The following is a 16,471-nucleotide window of genomic DNA, read 5'->3' as shown; positions in this document are numbered from 1 at the left end:
ATATGAATTTCATATAACATATGAATGTAATGCACTTTTCATATACCATATGCATTATCATGGACCAAATCTACACAGTATTTCAGAAATTGCACAGACTCAAAGCACACAAGGAGATGAGATAATGCAGTAAATTCTTCTAATCTTTTTAAACTCCTATGTATTGCGGCTTCACAGTTAATTACAACTTCCACTTGACTATGTATACGTTTACTAGTGTCAACAGAATTTTGCATCGTTACTATATTTCTATCCTTAGTTAAAGCAGAAGGTAACAGGTTTATTCACCAGCTTACTGTGGCTAAGCGACAACACTTACCAAGACTCAAATGACTCCAAAGTAAACATTGGAACTGTTTAAGATGAGGTTTGGGGAAAAGGAGTTCATAGTAGCAGAATCATACACAGACCTAATTACTCCCCAATATTGTAAACATCTACAGTATCACGCGTTAGAATTATAAACCCCACAGACTACCTGTTAAAAAAAAAATCTTCCAAAGCAAATACCAACCTGTACAATATCCAAAACCATGCCAGCAGAAACTGTTCCAAATCCTGCTAACAAAAAAGGTACGAGTATCTGTAATGCCATAATACTACTAGATTCTTTGGGTTGTTTTCTACTCCCTTCCACAATGATATCTTCATTACTGTCACTAGATAGGTTGTCTTCCTGCAACATGGCATCTGTTTCTGAAGTGTCCATTCCATCACAGTAATTATAACTGGTAAAATCATCATATTTAGGGCTACAGCTAGATGGGCTGTGTCCATTACTACCATGAAAACTTGGTTCTGAGAAGTGATGGTACTCTGTGTGTTGTTCAGACCTAACACTAAAATTGTGGCCTGCCTGTTGTAATCCATCTTGCCAGACACCATTCACTTTTTTGTGTCTTTCATCCTGGTTTATTTGGTAAACAACAGGAACCATACTCAAAAGCAGTCTCAAAAATTTATCAGACTGAATTGTATTAAGATTTATGGTCCAGTTTACAAAACCTTCTCTGTCATGAACTTTGCTATTTGTTTTGGAGATGGTAGATCTGCCTTTACAGTTAGTCATAGTGCTACAGAAGTACAGGTTGAAAAGCACTTTGTTCTTCAGACGTCAGTGAAGAAACCTTGTAGATGAGTCATCAAGTGCCACACTTGATTTTAAAACAGGTAAACCAAAATGATCCTTTTTTGCATGCAAAAGTGTTTTTTCATTGATCTCAGATCTTCAACAATTCCATAAGCAAGACTGGATCTGCAAAAAAGTAAAAAGTATATATTCAAGCTTTAAAATATTTTAACTCTACAGAAGACACAAGATACCGGTTTAAATTTTCAGATCACCCAGTATCTTTCCAAAGCAAGTATTGTAGAAATGCCAATCTCCTCCAACATTCAACTGCCTAAGTTGAAAGAAATCTGAAGGTAAAAAGGGAAAGTTGGTGGGTGAGGAAGTTCCACAAACAGGTGTACTTTCCAGTGAAAGAAAGAGACAGCAATGTGGACTGTAAGTGAATTGGTAAGGGCCTAGCTTTTGCCTTTTTAAAGCCCAGGAAGCCAAAGTCTTCAGGCTTTGGAAGCCCAGGAAGCCAAAGTCTTCAGGCAGATACTGTGTGTAGCCCTAGACTTCCAGCGGCCTTGAAAGCAGTAAGTCCCCAAAGAAACGTATTTCTGCAAGGTGCAAGGATATGGACAAATGGAACCCACATGATGCACTGTGGGGCCACTGCTGTTCCTCCTACTCGATGCTAATGGCAAGGAGCATGGAAAAAATAAGGAAAAAAAACCCCTAACTTTCAAAACACTATCAGAGGTGGTAAGCCCAAAGCAATATTCTGGGTGGCAGAGGCCTGGATGTTAACAGTCGCTGCCCTCCATGCCCATAAAAAGATGACAAACCGATATTGATACGTACAATTCAAAAGCATGCTAATTTAAAATCATAGTAATTGAATTTTCTCTGAAGCAAGCATACAAATTACATTAAATATAAAGAGCTACTATATACATAATAAAACTGGACATTTTTTAATAAAATACTACAATATCAAGGAAAGGAGACAGTAATGAAGTTCAGACCAATTAGTCTAAAATAGCTTAAATTAGTCTAATTTAAAAATAAACCTGCAGTACTATATTCATAAATGTGGCATATTAAAATTTAATTAAAATTAGAAAAAATGTTAGGAGTTAAGATAATTAAAATAAAGATATTAAAAATCTGATTTTAATTTAATTTTGCATGAGGTGTAGGTTGCAGATACTTCCTGAAAGACAGGTTATTCTGATGTCTAGTAACCACTAAAATGTAATTATTTGATCAATATTAACACTTGATGTGGTCAGTTTGTTTTGCTTTCTGCAAATCATGCAAATATATCTTTTATGTTTAATGTGATTTAATGTGCATTTATTTCTACTTTGAAATTTCCATTATGGTAGAAAATTAAACAATTATATGTTGGCAGCCTCAAGTCATTTGACATTTCCTCCATCAGAAGCCACTTTACCATCCTCTTCTTCAGTTTTCATGTTGTGATAATAGTTACAGTAATTTACTAAAAGAACAACAGTTTTCATTTGACTTGAAGCTTTGTTGACTTTGGTATTTATTACTAGACTCCATGAATACAGGTAAATGATTGGCATAGACAAAAAAATAAAGGTCAGGCAGACCACACGAGCATGATGTGGGATAACACAATTCCACAAGCTCAAGACACTGTATCTATGCAAAGCTGGGAAAACAAATTTTTAAAGACTGCAGGAAATAAGAATAGTTTAGGGTCAGAGGATTTTTAATCTATTTTTCCCAAGGAAACGAGGCTCCTAAGATCATATCATATCATTTATGATCAACTATACTTCCCTCCGTTTCAATGTTTTTAAGTCATCCGATATTTCTGGAGCAATTTCAGATAGATTTGACAGACAGTAGAGATGTCAAAGCTTTCAGTAACCAACGGCCTTACAAAAGATCCAAATTCGTGCCCTTGCTGTAAGGCATCTTCAAACATTAGTTAGGACAATTCACTCATATATGGCCACAGCAAGTCCGCTTCAAAAGTCCTGCTGGTCACAGAATTACTTATTTTGGTTTTGTGAGTGAAGAGACGACTCAGACGCCACATGAAGATTTTCCCTTATCAATGGCTTTCTCCAAGGGAGCTCTGACCAAGAAACGAATATTTAAAAAATGACAATGGAGTTTATCGCTTGATTTAGAAAGAAGGCAAGTTTTGCAAGAAAAAGCAATCTTTTTTCCACAAGACCAACAGAGGAATTAAGTAACCAAGATTCCTGCAATATCTTTTGCCTTTCTGTAGCGGATTGTGCTACGTTGAACCTTTTAGCATAACTGCATAAAAACTCCTAGGCCTCAATTCTGGTTTCCACACACTTTAATTAGGAGTAACAAAAGAACTTTTGCTGCTATCCCAGAGGAGCTCTAACCACAGGCCAAAATGGTGCTCTGTTAAGTGCTACAGAAAGACAGAACAAGAAGAGGTAATTTTGTTTCTTCCTGGCCCAAAGGTGGCATTATCTAAGTAAAAGAAAAGAAACGGTGCCTAAAAAAAGACAAGCAGAAGCAGATGTATCATTAAACTAGCAAACTAACTATTACCAACAGCATGACAGCTGACAACAGCAAAGAGCTTTATAGAAGGATTAAGAGAAATACACGAGAAGAGAAGTTCGTGGAAGCTGAGGAAAATTAAAGTTTCAGGAAGGGTATAGCTTAAGGTGCTGAAGGTTGCCAACTGATTTATGACGATGAGAAGTGGCACACTACTTACGAAGCTTGCAGAGGGAAAAGCTTTGGATCACTTTAGCCGGCTGAGTTTCAGTTGGTCACAAGAAACATCTAGATTAGAGAAACTTTATGACAGAATTCAAGAATGGGATGTAGAATTAAGATGTAAAAGTGTCTGTGATGAAAGACACATACTTAGACCCACAGCAACCTCACTGGGTTTTTTTGGGGGTGGTGGTATTTTTTTTGAGGAGAGGTGGAGGAGTAACAAATGAAGAATTTTATTTCACTCACGGCAAAATACATTTGAGAAAATTTCCCAATAGCTTTAATGAGGCAGAGTCTGGCTCTCATTGTGGTTTCTCCAACATGTCCAACAGTCACACCACCAGAGTGCTAGACCAGTGGCTCACGGAAATTATTCATTGGTCTGGAACTCTGGCCAAAAATATTTGGGTTAATTATCCATATTTTTCTAACATATGGAATTTTTTCCTTTTAAGTTGTTACTATCTTTTTTTTTTAAGAAACAAATCCTTTGGGAAGATTGTGGTTTCATTTAATAGGAAAAAGTGTTAACAAACAGAAATGGCACTTAAAAGAAAAAAAAGAGGAACAGAAAAATAATTTGGTCAACTAGCAAGTTACAAAGGGAGGAAGAGGTTGGCATGGACAGCTAAGAGTTGAAATAGTACAAAGCAGTTTGGATGACAGTCATTTATGTTTTCCTACCAAAAAGACTTGGAATGACAAAAAGTGAGCTAATGATAAATGCTGAAAAATGAGAATGTAAGAAGACAAACTGAAAAATATACTATACAGTGAAGAGTAATTACTTCCTCTGAGCATACAGAGAGGAGATAACTATGAAGCCTTCTGAATGTAACTCTTTATTTCTAAAAACCTATTCCAACAAAGATAATTTTCCAAATGTCATCTGATGCAATAATTTTATCCTGAGTTATGGGATGCTAATATTGCTGTACTTTTAGGGTTTTTTTTGTACCTATAAAATGCAGCAAACCTTCTAAGGAACAGTATGATCTCAGGGACAAGAACTCCCTAAGAAGCTTTATCATTGACAAGAACAATGCGAATTTTATTGTGTTGTCTAGAAAAGATATAGCCAGCTAAAGAAGCAAGCTCTACTCAAGTAACTCATATGAGGAAAAGGAGATAAAAATCTCAAAAATCCCATCCCTGTTTTCTGTAGGAAGAGGAGATAAGTGAATCTGGTTTCTTGCCATATAATCAGGAGGTTACAGAGAAAGGTGAAGTACTAAAAAAAAGGGAGAGAGAGAGAGACAAAGATCGTTTGAGAAGCCAGGAAGCAGCCTCAAATTTATCCTACCTGGAATGTTATATATGAAATGAAAGGACACTTTGTCTTTGTCCCTACAAGCAAAATAATGAGCTATGCCCAGACTACAAATATAATAATTTCCACTTCTTTATTGTTTCCTAAGTACCTACTTTTAATAGTTTCTTCTTTTTCTTCATACATTTTATAACACATAACAATTACTGTGTGTTATTCACCTCTCTTTCTCAGTCCTGCAAACATGCACAAGCATAAACAAATAGTCCTGCACACATACACAAATAGGAAACACAGCCATACCCTGCTGTTTGCTGAAGACATGTTCCTGAAAAGTGAGACACTTAAAAATCCAGCAGATAACAAACCAATTTTCCCCATAAGAAGTAATACAACCGATGCATATAGCAATTTAAAAAAACACAGAGAGACAGTATATATGATGTGGAAAATGGTCAGGCAGAAGCAGATGATGTGGAAAATAGACAGGACCATGAGCTGGAAGAGATGCTGACTTTTGGAAATGGATAGCTCAGATACTTCAGCTACGAAACTGAACACCTGATCATTACCACATTTTTCCATCCTTCACCTTTGATTGGCTTGATTGGTCTTGATTCATCTGAGGAAGATGAAGATGACAAGGAAAATGTAACTGTTCAGGAAGAGGCAGCAAGAACGTTCTTCATTATTACCCAAACGAATTGCCAACACTGCTTCAGACACACTCATGATTCAGTTCTCAAAAGTATGGGAAGGAGATGCTTCTTCCATACTTTCCTAAGGTTTAAAGAACATCTAGCACTAGCAGGATTAAGGGACTGGATTCTACAGCTAAATTTGATCATTTAGTGATTAGACTGCTGATAATTTATTTAAAGCATGAAAACAATTAGTAATTAAATCACCGTGCTTTTTTAAGTACCTTCAAAAAAAGGGGAAGGGGAAGAGTGGTGAATCATTGAGTATGAAACTTTTGTAGAGTCAACATTATGACAGGCTAAACCAAGTATTTATCAAAGTCTAAGTCCAGGAAAATTAGTTTCTTTCAGAGTTTAGCTAACAAAACCAAAAGATGATACTTATCTAAATAATACTGAGGGCTTTCACAGGATTGAAATCTAATCACACCATAGTCAAAACCATAGTCAAAACACATTTTTCATTAAAGCTGCAAACATTTTTTACAGGTAATCTTTTAAAGAAAGCAAGATTAATCTCTACATTGCACTTCTAAATAGTCTACGATAAAACACAACAGCTTAAACATGCCTGCCTGAGAAACAACCCTCAGTACAGGAACAAGCCTCGGAAAGGGATATTCAGGAAAGTAATATGAAACATTAATGAAATACTGAGCTTTAATATTTTGCCATAATAAGCAAAGATGATCTTTTCTGGCTTCAAAGATGAAGCCAGTTTCTTTTCAGTGAAAGGATGAGAGGTAGTGGGAACAAATTGAAACACAGGAAATTCTATTCAAACGTAAGAAAAAGCTTTGTTATGAAGAAAACCTGAAGAAAAACAGGTTATGGACTCTCCATCCTTGGTGATATTTGAAACCCAACTGGACATGGCCCTAAGCAACCTGCTCTACTTGACCCGACACTGAGCAGAGGTGGTTGACTAGACCATTTCCAGAGATCCCTTCCAACCTCAACAATTCTGAGACTCTGTGAAGTTTGAAATGTGAGGTTTTCGGGGACTTTTTAAAGTTCAGAATAATATTTAGACAGGTGATACAGGGATCTGCATGGCCTCTTCTCCACTATTTTGTCCTGCACACATAGAAGTTCCCAGTATAGCACTGACATCCTTGTCACAGCTGTGGCTACTCATTTACATCATTGTATCCTAGTGAACATATCAGCAGAAAGTGAAAGCTACATCATATCACCTCAGCATGTATGGAGAGTAAACAAACAGACTGTATTATCATTAACCATTTTGTAGAATCCGGAATCCAAGGTGGTGTGCTGGGCTATGATTATTTATACCAGATATTTAACATTTGGTATTAAAGACTGGAAAACATGCTGAAAATTAACAAATGTTGCATACAAAGCACATATATGGGCATTACATATCATTTCTTAAATACTATGCAGTAAACTGGTTAACACGGTGTTTATTGTATGGCAGTTGTAGGTTAAATCAATAGCAAAAGAAACAAAAGAAAAAATACCGAGAGGAAAAAACAGATTAAAGAACCTCCAGATGCCTTCTTCAATATAAGACACTGAAAGAGCTGCCAGCCTCAGGCTCTGTTTTCAGACAAGTTTGAGACTGCTGCATTCCACTTCCTGAACACGGCAGCTTTTGATTTTGGCCCCAAGGAAGAGAAAAGCAGCTGTCGGAAAAAGATTTGGTTTGCCTTTGCACTTTTAAGGCAACTCAATTAGAAGAGACCAAAACAGAGCCAGAACCAAGATAGCAAGGCTGTGAAATGTGGTCACGTTGTAAAATCACCCAAATGGAATGCCAGCACGAAACATACCAGGCAAATCACATCCAGCCCATCAAAAGCAGGTGGGAAAGTTTGAAATATAAGAGATAATGCAGTCCTATAGATTAAGTAACCAACAGGTACTTACCAGGATGATTCCTAACTGTACTATTTGGGATCCCACTTACAGGTTTCTACTGTCATCACCATAAGAGGGATGAACTGCTTATTAACTCAGGCACTAGGATACAGACTTCACACTGTTTTTCATGGATAATATCCTAAGGTATTTGGAAAGAAAATGATACACTTATTTTTCCTTCTGAAATGTCTACCAGTCATACTGTAGTATTTATGGTTCTAGTTTCACAATCTCTTTATGTATATGTAGGGAATGCTGCCAAAACAGGTCTTCCCACCTGCTCTCATCTTTTTACCAGCATTACTGAACAGGTAAAGTGAGGATAACTCAGGATGTCTACTAAAGCCTGCTAGGACTCTACCTAGAAAAGATATATGAGCAGACTTTTTTTAGGTATTTATGTTTTGCTCCTGACACTAAGACTAAACAATTATTTAATTTTATATGTTCCATTTATCAAAGCCTGGCTAATGTAGTGTGGTCGATAATCTAGGATCAAATGTGAGTGAAGAAGAGACACAACTGCATCCCGGACAGTGGGGCCGGGGGATGTGGAATTATAATATTCACTTAAATTAAAGAGACAGAGCTACAACCTGAACTTAATTGAAAATTAATGACAGAGTAGAAAGTAAAGTAGAGTAAATCACAAAAAGCTCCTATGTTTTGGCAGAAAAGTACGGAAAGAGCTTAAATGTACCACCACATGTTAATTACAATGCTTGTAAACAAAAAAAGATGATCATTGAAATCTGTATGCATGCTGTTCAGGTACAGGTTCCATGCTTGTCTAGCAACTGCATCTGCGGTGGCAGATTCTGGCATATTTTTATAGGTGCAAAGGTGGGAACAGGAATGCAAGCACATAGGGATGTACAGAGTGCCAGGGAATAAGGGCCACCTGAAATGTTGAGCAGATCTTGTGCACGCATAGAGAAACCAAAGAAAAGGCTCATTGTCCAAGCTACCTGGAGCAGTGCATAATTAGGGGCACATGACGAAAAGAGCTGCGGGGGTTTGAGGAGCGCAGGGTACCGGGCCGCGGGCGGCCTTACGCCCTTCAGCATCCGTGGGCCGGGCGCAGGACACCCGGGCGGGCCGGCCACGAGCGGAGCTTGCCCTGGCGCCGGGGGGGCGGCTGCAGGGCGCGGGATGCGGCTGAAAGAAGGGCGCAGAGGAAGGCTGCGAGGGCGGGCGGCGGTCTCAGGGCTCGGAGTACGGGGGACGGGAGGGGGCGAGGCACACGGGGGAAGCGGGCCAGGGCCGGGGCCGGCACCGCGCGTGGGAGGAGGACTGCCGGTCCCGGCTGCCCGTAAGACCTTGGGCACTCCCCGGCATTTGGGGTGGGGCAGGCGCATTGCTCCCGGGGGGCGCAGCGCCTGCAGGGCGGCGCCTGGCAGCTCCGCCACTCGTGAGGAAACTTTCCCGCCCGCCGCCTCTCTCGCCCCGGGGCGGCAGGTCGCCGGCCCGCCCCGGCCCCCTCCCCTCGCTGGCGCCCGCCCCCGCCGCCCCCTCGGGCCGCGCCTTCCCCTTACCTGGGCGAGGGCGATGCCGGCAGCGGCCCGGGGTCCCGCTCCATCGCTGCAGCGGCCGGGGAGGGACCAGCCCGGCGGCGGTGACAGCTCCGGGGCTAGGTGAGCGCCGCCGCCGCCACTGAGCAGGCGCGGAAGCGGCTGGAGGGCGGGCAGCCCCCGCGATGATGTGGCCCGTGATGCGCAGCAGCCGCCCGCCGCCACCGGGTGTGAGCGGCCGGCGGCGGGCGGGGGAGGGGCCGAGCGCCAGGGGCGCGAGCCGCCGCCAACCGTCGCTCCGCGCCGTTGAGGGGAGAGGACGGGACAGGGCGCGGAGGTGCGCGGCGAGAGGGGCCGGGCCCGGGCCCGGGCCCGCCATCGCTCACAGCCTGGCCCGGCGCCCCGGGGCGAGCTCCGGCCGCCTGTCACCCCGCTGCCGCCGCCTGCGAGGGGCGCCGCGGGGACGGCGGGGGGGACCCGCGGGCTTCCCCTTCCCGCTGCGCGTTCTCGGCCCCCTCGGGCAGCCCTGTGCTCGGTGGCGGCACGAGGCGAAGCTGGGCCCCCGCCTCGCTCCCTCCGCAACGGCCCGGCTGGTGCTCCGCAGCCTGATAAAACAAGAGGCTGGGAAGCAGGGCAAGCGGCACAGGCGCTCCCCTGGCAGGCGGCGACGGTGCCTTTGCTTCCACTTGCAGAAGCTTTCTTGGCGACGTAGCGCGAGAGTCAGCGTGTGGTACTGGCTCCAGAATGCCAGCTACTAGGACGCTTTTGTTCTTTCCTGCAGCTTGGCTAAAAATAGCTTCCTCAGAAATCCTTTTTTTTAAGTATTTGGGTCAGTTGGAATATTCTTGTTCTTGCCCAGCTAGTCTGTATACCCTGCGTGCAACGCCGAGTGCTTGCATATGTCTGCAAGTAACTCCCTTGAAATCAGCTGGCTGTGTCAAACTAAATACAGAGTCGAGGCCTTGCTGGGCCCTGTTAATCAATCCTCAAAACTCTTGTTTTGAAACACACTGTATATTAATACATTAAAATAGTCAAGCCAGCTAAATCTGTGCGGTTATTATCATCACTAGTATTATTCCTCGATTGTTGCTCAACACTTCAAACTAGTGAGGATGCCTTAAGTGGAAGGTGAAAGGGAAGAAAGAGCAAGAAAAGAGAACCGGGATTTAATGATGGTGACAGCAGCCAACTCTACAGCATCTCTTTTCCTTTCTACAGACGGAACAAAAGACAGCATGGGCAAGTCACCAAGTGTCTGCCATAAACCGGAGCTAGCTGCTGTGGGTATGTGTGGAAAAGCCGAAACTTAAGCACAGGAGAATGTACTTGCAGGACCAGGGCCAAAAAAATCTGCACTGCAATAGTGAAATATACAGCATCATCTTGAACTCCGAGTCAATACTGCATTAAGTGAATGAAGCAGCCCAAACCTCAGCGCTATCAATTTGGTGGTGAATGCTGTCTGAAGCCTGAATTTATTGGGAATTTGGGCTACGGATGCTGTTGTCCCCTTACCCTAGGAACAACCATATATATCCATGCCTTGTGTGTGCTCACATGTCGCGCAGTGTAGATACATAGTTGGGCTGCCTTGCAAGTCAGATAAAGATAACATCTGCCTCTGTTGCCAACGGGTTAGAATATAAACCTGAGGTTTGGGAATAGCACCTGAGGGTGCTATTTCTGGCTTTTCTAATTGCTTGTCTGGTGATCTTGGGCAATCATTTCATCACTCCCTATTACAGGTTCCTTGACAGTACTATGCCCCTCCCTCCACTGAAATCACGTAATACACATGGATGAAATATATTATTTGAGGTTCACACACCGTTTTTTTGGGCTCTGTGCAAATTCAGAAGGACTCACTTTTGTGGCCCAAGGCAAAAACCTCAGTCCTTGAGATTTTTCAGTCGTCAAAGCTAGCAATAGGGCTTTTCTGGGAAACCGAAATTCTGGAGCCCAGTTGGGTAGAAAGGTGCAAACCAGGTAGCAAATTCAGTGGAATGCAGCTGGCGCTGGAGGTGGCCTGGGAAAGTGGCAGGGGACACTTGTTGGGCCAGTCTGTCAGGAAAACAACAGTGCAGTCTCTTGCTTGGGGCCTTGCAGGTGGTTTGCTTCTTATTCCTTTGTATTTGTTAAGTCTGAGATACTGGGATCTGTTTTTTTTTTTCTTGTGTTCTTTGCAATGAGGACATATAAACACCACTTACCTGATTACTACTTGTCCTGCTTTTGGCTGGGATAGAGTTAATTTTCTTCCTAGTAGCTGGTACAGTGCTGTGTTTTGGATTTAGGATGAGAATAATGTTGATCACACACCGATGTTTTGGTTGTTGCTAAGCAGTGCTTACACTAAATCAAGGACTTCTCAGCTTCCCATGCCCTGCCAGCGAGAAGCTGGGAGGGGGCACAGCCAGCACAGCTGACCCAAACTAGCCAAAGGGGTGTCCCATACCATATGACATCATGCTCAGTATATAAACTGGGGGGAGTTGGCCAGGGGGCAGTGACCGCTGCTCGGGGACTGGCTGGACATTGGTCGGTGGGTGGTGAGCAATTGCATTGTGCATCACTTGCTTTGTATATTCTTTTATCATTATCATTATTATTATTTTCCCTTCCTTTTTTGTGCTATTAAACTGTGTTTATCTTGACCCACGAATTCTACTCTTCTTTTCCTGATTCTCTCCCCCATCCCACTGGAGGGGGGGGAGTGAATGAACGGCTGTGTGGTGTTTAGCTGCCTGCCGGGTTAAACAGTTTAACTGTCCTGTTAAAGGACAACAGTCCTTTTTGGCACCCAACGTGGGGCACGAAGGGTTGAGATAACGACAGATCTGACCAGTGTGTTAAGGCAAATTTGTTATAAGCATTCATCATATTGGTTTAACAGTCGCTGGTCACAATGTTGATTAATTTACTTTCAAAGTTGTCGTGCTTGCTCTCGAAGTTGTGTTATATAACACCTTACTTGCTGTATACGTTCCTTGTTGTGCTGTTAATCACCTCTGGGAGCTGGATCAAGATATCATTTTGCTGCACTGTGTAACACTACTGACTTATGATGTGATAAAATTTTTGGTCGTGAGACTAATTTTTGTATTTGTACTTTTGTATTTATACTCAGCATTGCCATCATCTCCGTACCTTGGGAGTCACTTTTCAGAAATATTAATAATTACACGTTTTACCTTTTCTCCTCGGGGAACCAATCTATGGGGGAGATGGGGGGGGAGACTTTCCCCCGCTCCTTCACCTTCCCTTTCTCCTTCAGGCTAGTTACAGCAGCTCTTGAGAATTTTGAATATCCTTGGGATGTTCAAACCAGCATGGTCCTATTGCTGTGTCTCCTGAATGTTGTTCACATCTTGTTTAAGTTTAAACAATTATTTAAGAATACCATCCACAGATCAATCCCAGCAACAGGCACTGTGGCTACTCAAACCCTGCTGACAGGCACTGCAGTTACTCAGACCCCAGCGACAGGCACCATGGCTACTCCAGCCCCCATGACAGGCACTGCAGCTGCTCAAATCCCGGTGACAGGCACTGCGGCTGAACCAGAGAACCAACCCGTGCTGGTATCAGTCGCCCCTATACAGAAGAAGAAATACACAAGAAAATCACCTTAGTTAGTAAGGGATGAAGATGAACCAGGGCCATCACGAGAACAGGAGGAGGAAGAGGCAGAACCCATAAATGAGACGGTAACCACCCGATCCCTATCCCTGAGTGAGCTGCGAGATACGCGAAAAGATTTCAGTCGTTGTCCAGGCAAGCATGTTGTCACCTGGCTGCTCCGATGCTGGGGTAACGGGGCCAGTAGCCTGGAATTAGAGTGTAATACGAAGAAAGTCTCTCTTCCTCTCCACGGGCCTGCATCTCGGCTGTGGAGAAACTGTCCCAGAAGGTCCAGCAACTCAAAGAGGGTATGTCCTACGCCCCACCTGTATGGGCCAGTATCTCAGCCATTAGGAGTAAGTGTCCCTCTGCTCAAGACAGAGGATATAGTGGATACACACCACGGGCTACCTTGTGGTTTTACCTACGTGACCACGGAGAGGACATGAGGAAGTGGGATGGAAAATCTACCTCAGCCCTAGAGGCACGGGTACGTGAGTTGCAAGGAAAAACAATCACAAAAGGGGGTTCTTCCAGGAAAATTGCTGCTCCAGTTTCCAGTGGGCAGTTCCCCAGACAGAGTAGAAGGCTGATCTTACTTCTGATCTTAATAAAGGGACTTTTGATTCACATTTACAAGAAGTGACTACCGGATACTATGACCAGGACTAGAGGGGCCCACCTGCCTCCAGCCAGGGGGAGGAAAGGGACGACCGGGTTTACTGGACTGTGTGGATTCGATGGCCGGGCACATCAGACCCACAGGAGTATAAGGCTCTAGTAGACACCGGTGCGCAGTGCACAGTGCACCTTAATGCCATCAAGCTGTAAAGGGGCAGAACCCATCTGTATTTCTGGAGTGACAGGGGGATCCCAACAGCTAACTGTGCTGGAGGCTGAAGTAAGTCTGACTGGGAATGAGTGGCAGAAGCACCCCATTGTGACTGGCCCAGACGCTCCGTGCATCCTTGGCATAGACTACCTCAGGAGAGGGTATTTCAAGGACCCAAGAGGGTACCGGTGGGCTTTTGGTATAGCTGCCTTGGAGACGGAGGAAATTAAATAGCTGTCTACCCTGCCTGATCTCTCGGAGGACCCTTCTGTTGTGGGGTTGCTGAGGGTCGAAGAACAACAGGTGCCAATCGCCACCACAACGGTGCACCGGCGGCAATATTGCACCAACCGAGACTCCCTGATTCCCATCCATAAGCCGAGTCGTCGACTGGAGAGCCAAGGGGTGATCAGCAAGACTCACTCACCCTTTAACAGTCCCATATGGCCAGTGCGAAAGTCTAATGGAGAGTGGAGACTAACAGTGGACTATTGTGGCCTGAACGAAATCACGCCGCTGCTGAATGCTGCCGTGCCGGACATGCTAGAACTTCAATACGAACTGGAGTCAAAGGCAGCCAAGTGGCATGCCACAATTGATATCGCTAATGCATTTTTCTCAATCCCTTCGTCAGCAGAGTGCAGGCCACAGTTTGCTTTCACTTGGAGGGGCGTCCAGTACACCTGGAACTGACTGCCCTAGGGGTGGAAACACAGCCCCACCATTTGCCATGGACGGATCCAGACTGCACTAGAACAGGGTGAAGCTCCGAACACCTGCAATACATTGGTGACATCATTGTGTGGGGCAACACAGCAGAAGAAGTTTTTGAGAAAGGGAAGAAAATAGTCCAAATCCTTCTGAAAGCCGGTTTTGCCATAGAACAAAGTAAGGTCAAGGGACCTGCACAGGAGATCCAATTTTTAGGAATAAAAAGGCAAGATGGATGTCATCAGATCCCAATGGATGCGATCAACAAAATAACAGCCACGTCTCCACCAACTAGCAAAAAGGAAACACAAGCTTTCTTAGGCGTTGTGGGTTTTTGGAGAATGCATATTCCAAATTACAGTCTGATTGTAAGCTCTCTCTATCAAGTGACCCGGAAGAAGAATGATTTCAAATGGGGTCCTGAGCAACGACAAGCCTTTGAACAAATTAAAGAGGAGATAGTTCATGCAGTAGCCCTTGGGCCAGTCCAGGCAGGACAAGATGTAAAAAATGTGCACTACACGGCAGCTGAGGAGAACGGCCCTACCTGGAGCCTCTGGCAGAAAGCAGCAGGGGAGACTTGAGGTCGACCCCTAGGGTTTTGGAGTCGGGGATACAGAGGATCCGAGGCCCGCTATACTCCAACTGAAAAGAGATATTGGCAGCATATGAAGGGGTTCGAGCTGCTTTGGAAGTGGTTGGTACTGAAGCACAGCTCCTCCTGGCACCCCGACTGCTGGTGCTGGGCTGGATGTTCAAAGGGAGGGTCCCCTGTACACATCATGCAACTGATGCTACGTGGAGTAAGTGGGTCGCACAAGTGGGTTGCACTGATCACATAACGGGCTCAAATAGGAAACCCTGGTTGCCCAGGAATCTTGGAAGTGATCATGGACTGGCCAGGAGGCAAAGATTTTGGAATATTGCCAGAGGAGGAGGTGACATGTGCTGAAGAGGCCCCACTGTATAATAAACTACCAGAAAATGAGAAGCAATACGCCCTGTTCACTGCTGGCTCCTGTCGTATTGTGGGAAAGCATCGGAGGTGGAGGGCTGCTGTGTGGAGTCCTATACGACAAGTCGCAGAAACTGCTGAAGGAGAAGGTGAATCAAGTCAGTTTGCAGAAGTAAAAGCCATCCAGCTGGCTTTAGACATTGCTGAACAAGAAAAGTGGCCAGTGCTCTCTCTCTCTACTGACTCATGGATGGTGGCAAATGCCCTGTGGGGGTGGTTACAGCAATGGAAACAGATCAGCTGGCAGCACAGAGGCAAACCCATCTGGGCTGCCGCATTGTGGCAAGATATTGCCGCCCAGGTAGCAAACCTGGTTGTAAAAGTCCGTCACGTAGATGCTCACATACCCAAGAGTCGGGCCACTGAAGAACATCAAAACAACCAGCAGGTGGATCAGGCTGCTAAGATTGAAGTGGCTCAGGTGGATCTGGACTGGCACTATAAGGGTGAATTATTTATAGCTCGGAGGGCCCATGACACCTCAGGCCATCAAGGAAGAGATGCAACATATAGGTGGGCTTGTGATCGAGGGGTGGACTTGACCATGGACACTATTGCACAGGTTATCCATGAATGCGAAACATGCGCTGCGATCAAGCAAGCCAAGCGGTTAAAGCCCCTCTGGTATGGAGGACAATGGCTGAAATACAAACATGGGGAGGCCTGGCAGATTGATTACATCACACTCCCACAAACCCGCCAAGGCAAGCGCCACATGCTTACAATGGTGGAAGCAACCACCGGATGGCTGGAAACATGTCCCGTGCCCCATGCCACCGCCCAGAACACTACCCTGGGCCTTGAAAAGCAAGTCTTATGGCGACATGGCACCCCAGAAAGAATTGAGTCAGACAATGGGACTCATTTCCGAAACAACCTCATAGACACCTGGGCCAAAGAGCACGGCATTGAGTGGGCGTATCACATCCCCTACCATGCACCAGCCTCTGGGAAAATCGAATGATACAATGGACTGTTAAAAGACCACACTGAGAGCAATGGGTGGTGAGACGTTCAAACATTGGGATACGCATTTAGCAAAGGCCACCTGGTCAGTCAACACGAGGGGATCTGCCAATCAGGCTGGCCCTGCCCAGTCAGAACTTTTACGTACTGTA

The 16,471-nt window shown here is 44.5% G+C and overlaps 1 protein-coding gene across 2 annotated transcripts in view; it reads right to left on the bottom strand.

Annotated features, from left to right (window-relative positions):
- Nucleotides 1–9,310, bottom strand: part of SLC41A2 (solute carrier family 41 member 2) — a 59,492-nt gene extending 50,182 nt beyond the window's left edge. For both annotated transcript variants that reach the window (XM_076339339.1, XM_076339348.1), the window contains exons 1-2: nt 9,196–9,310; nt 515–1,255 (exon numbers count right to left, since the gene is read on the bottom strand). In XM_076339339.1, coding sequence (XP_076195454.1) covers nt 515–1,069 — 555 coding nt within the window. In that variant the 5' untranslated portion in view covers nt 1,070–1,255; nt 9,196–9,310. The remainder of the gene's footprint in view (nt 1–514; nt 1,256–9,195) is intronic.
- Nucleotides 9,311–16,471: the final 7,161 nt, after the last annotated feature.

This window comes from Aptenodytes patagonicus, chromosome 1 (genome assembly GCF_965638725.1).
Source record: "Aptenodytes patagonicus chromosome 1, bAptPat1.pri.cur, whole genome shotgun sequence".
NCBI lineage: Eukaryota > Metazoa > Chordata > Aves > Sphenisciformes > Spheniscidae > Aptenodytes > Aptenodytes patagonicus.
Note: the sequence above shows the minus strand (reverse complement) of the source record. Positions and strands in the feature narration are given on the sequence as shown.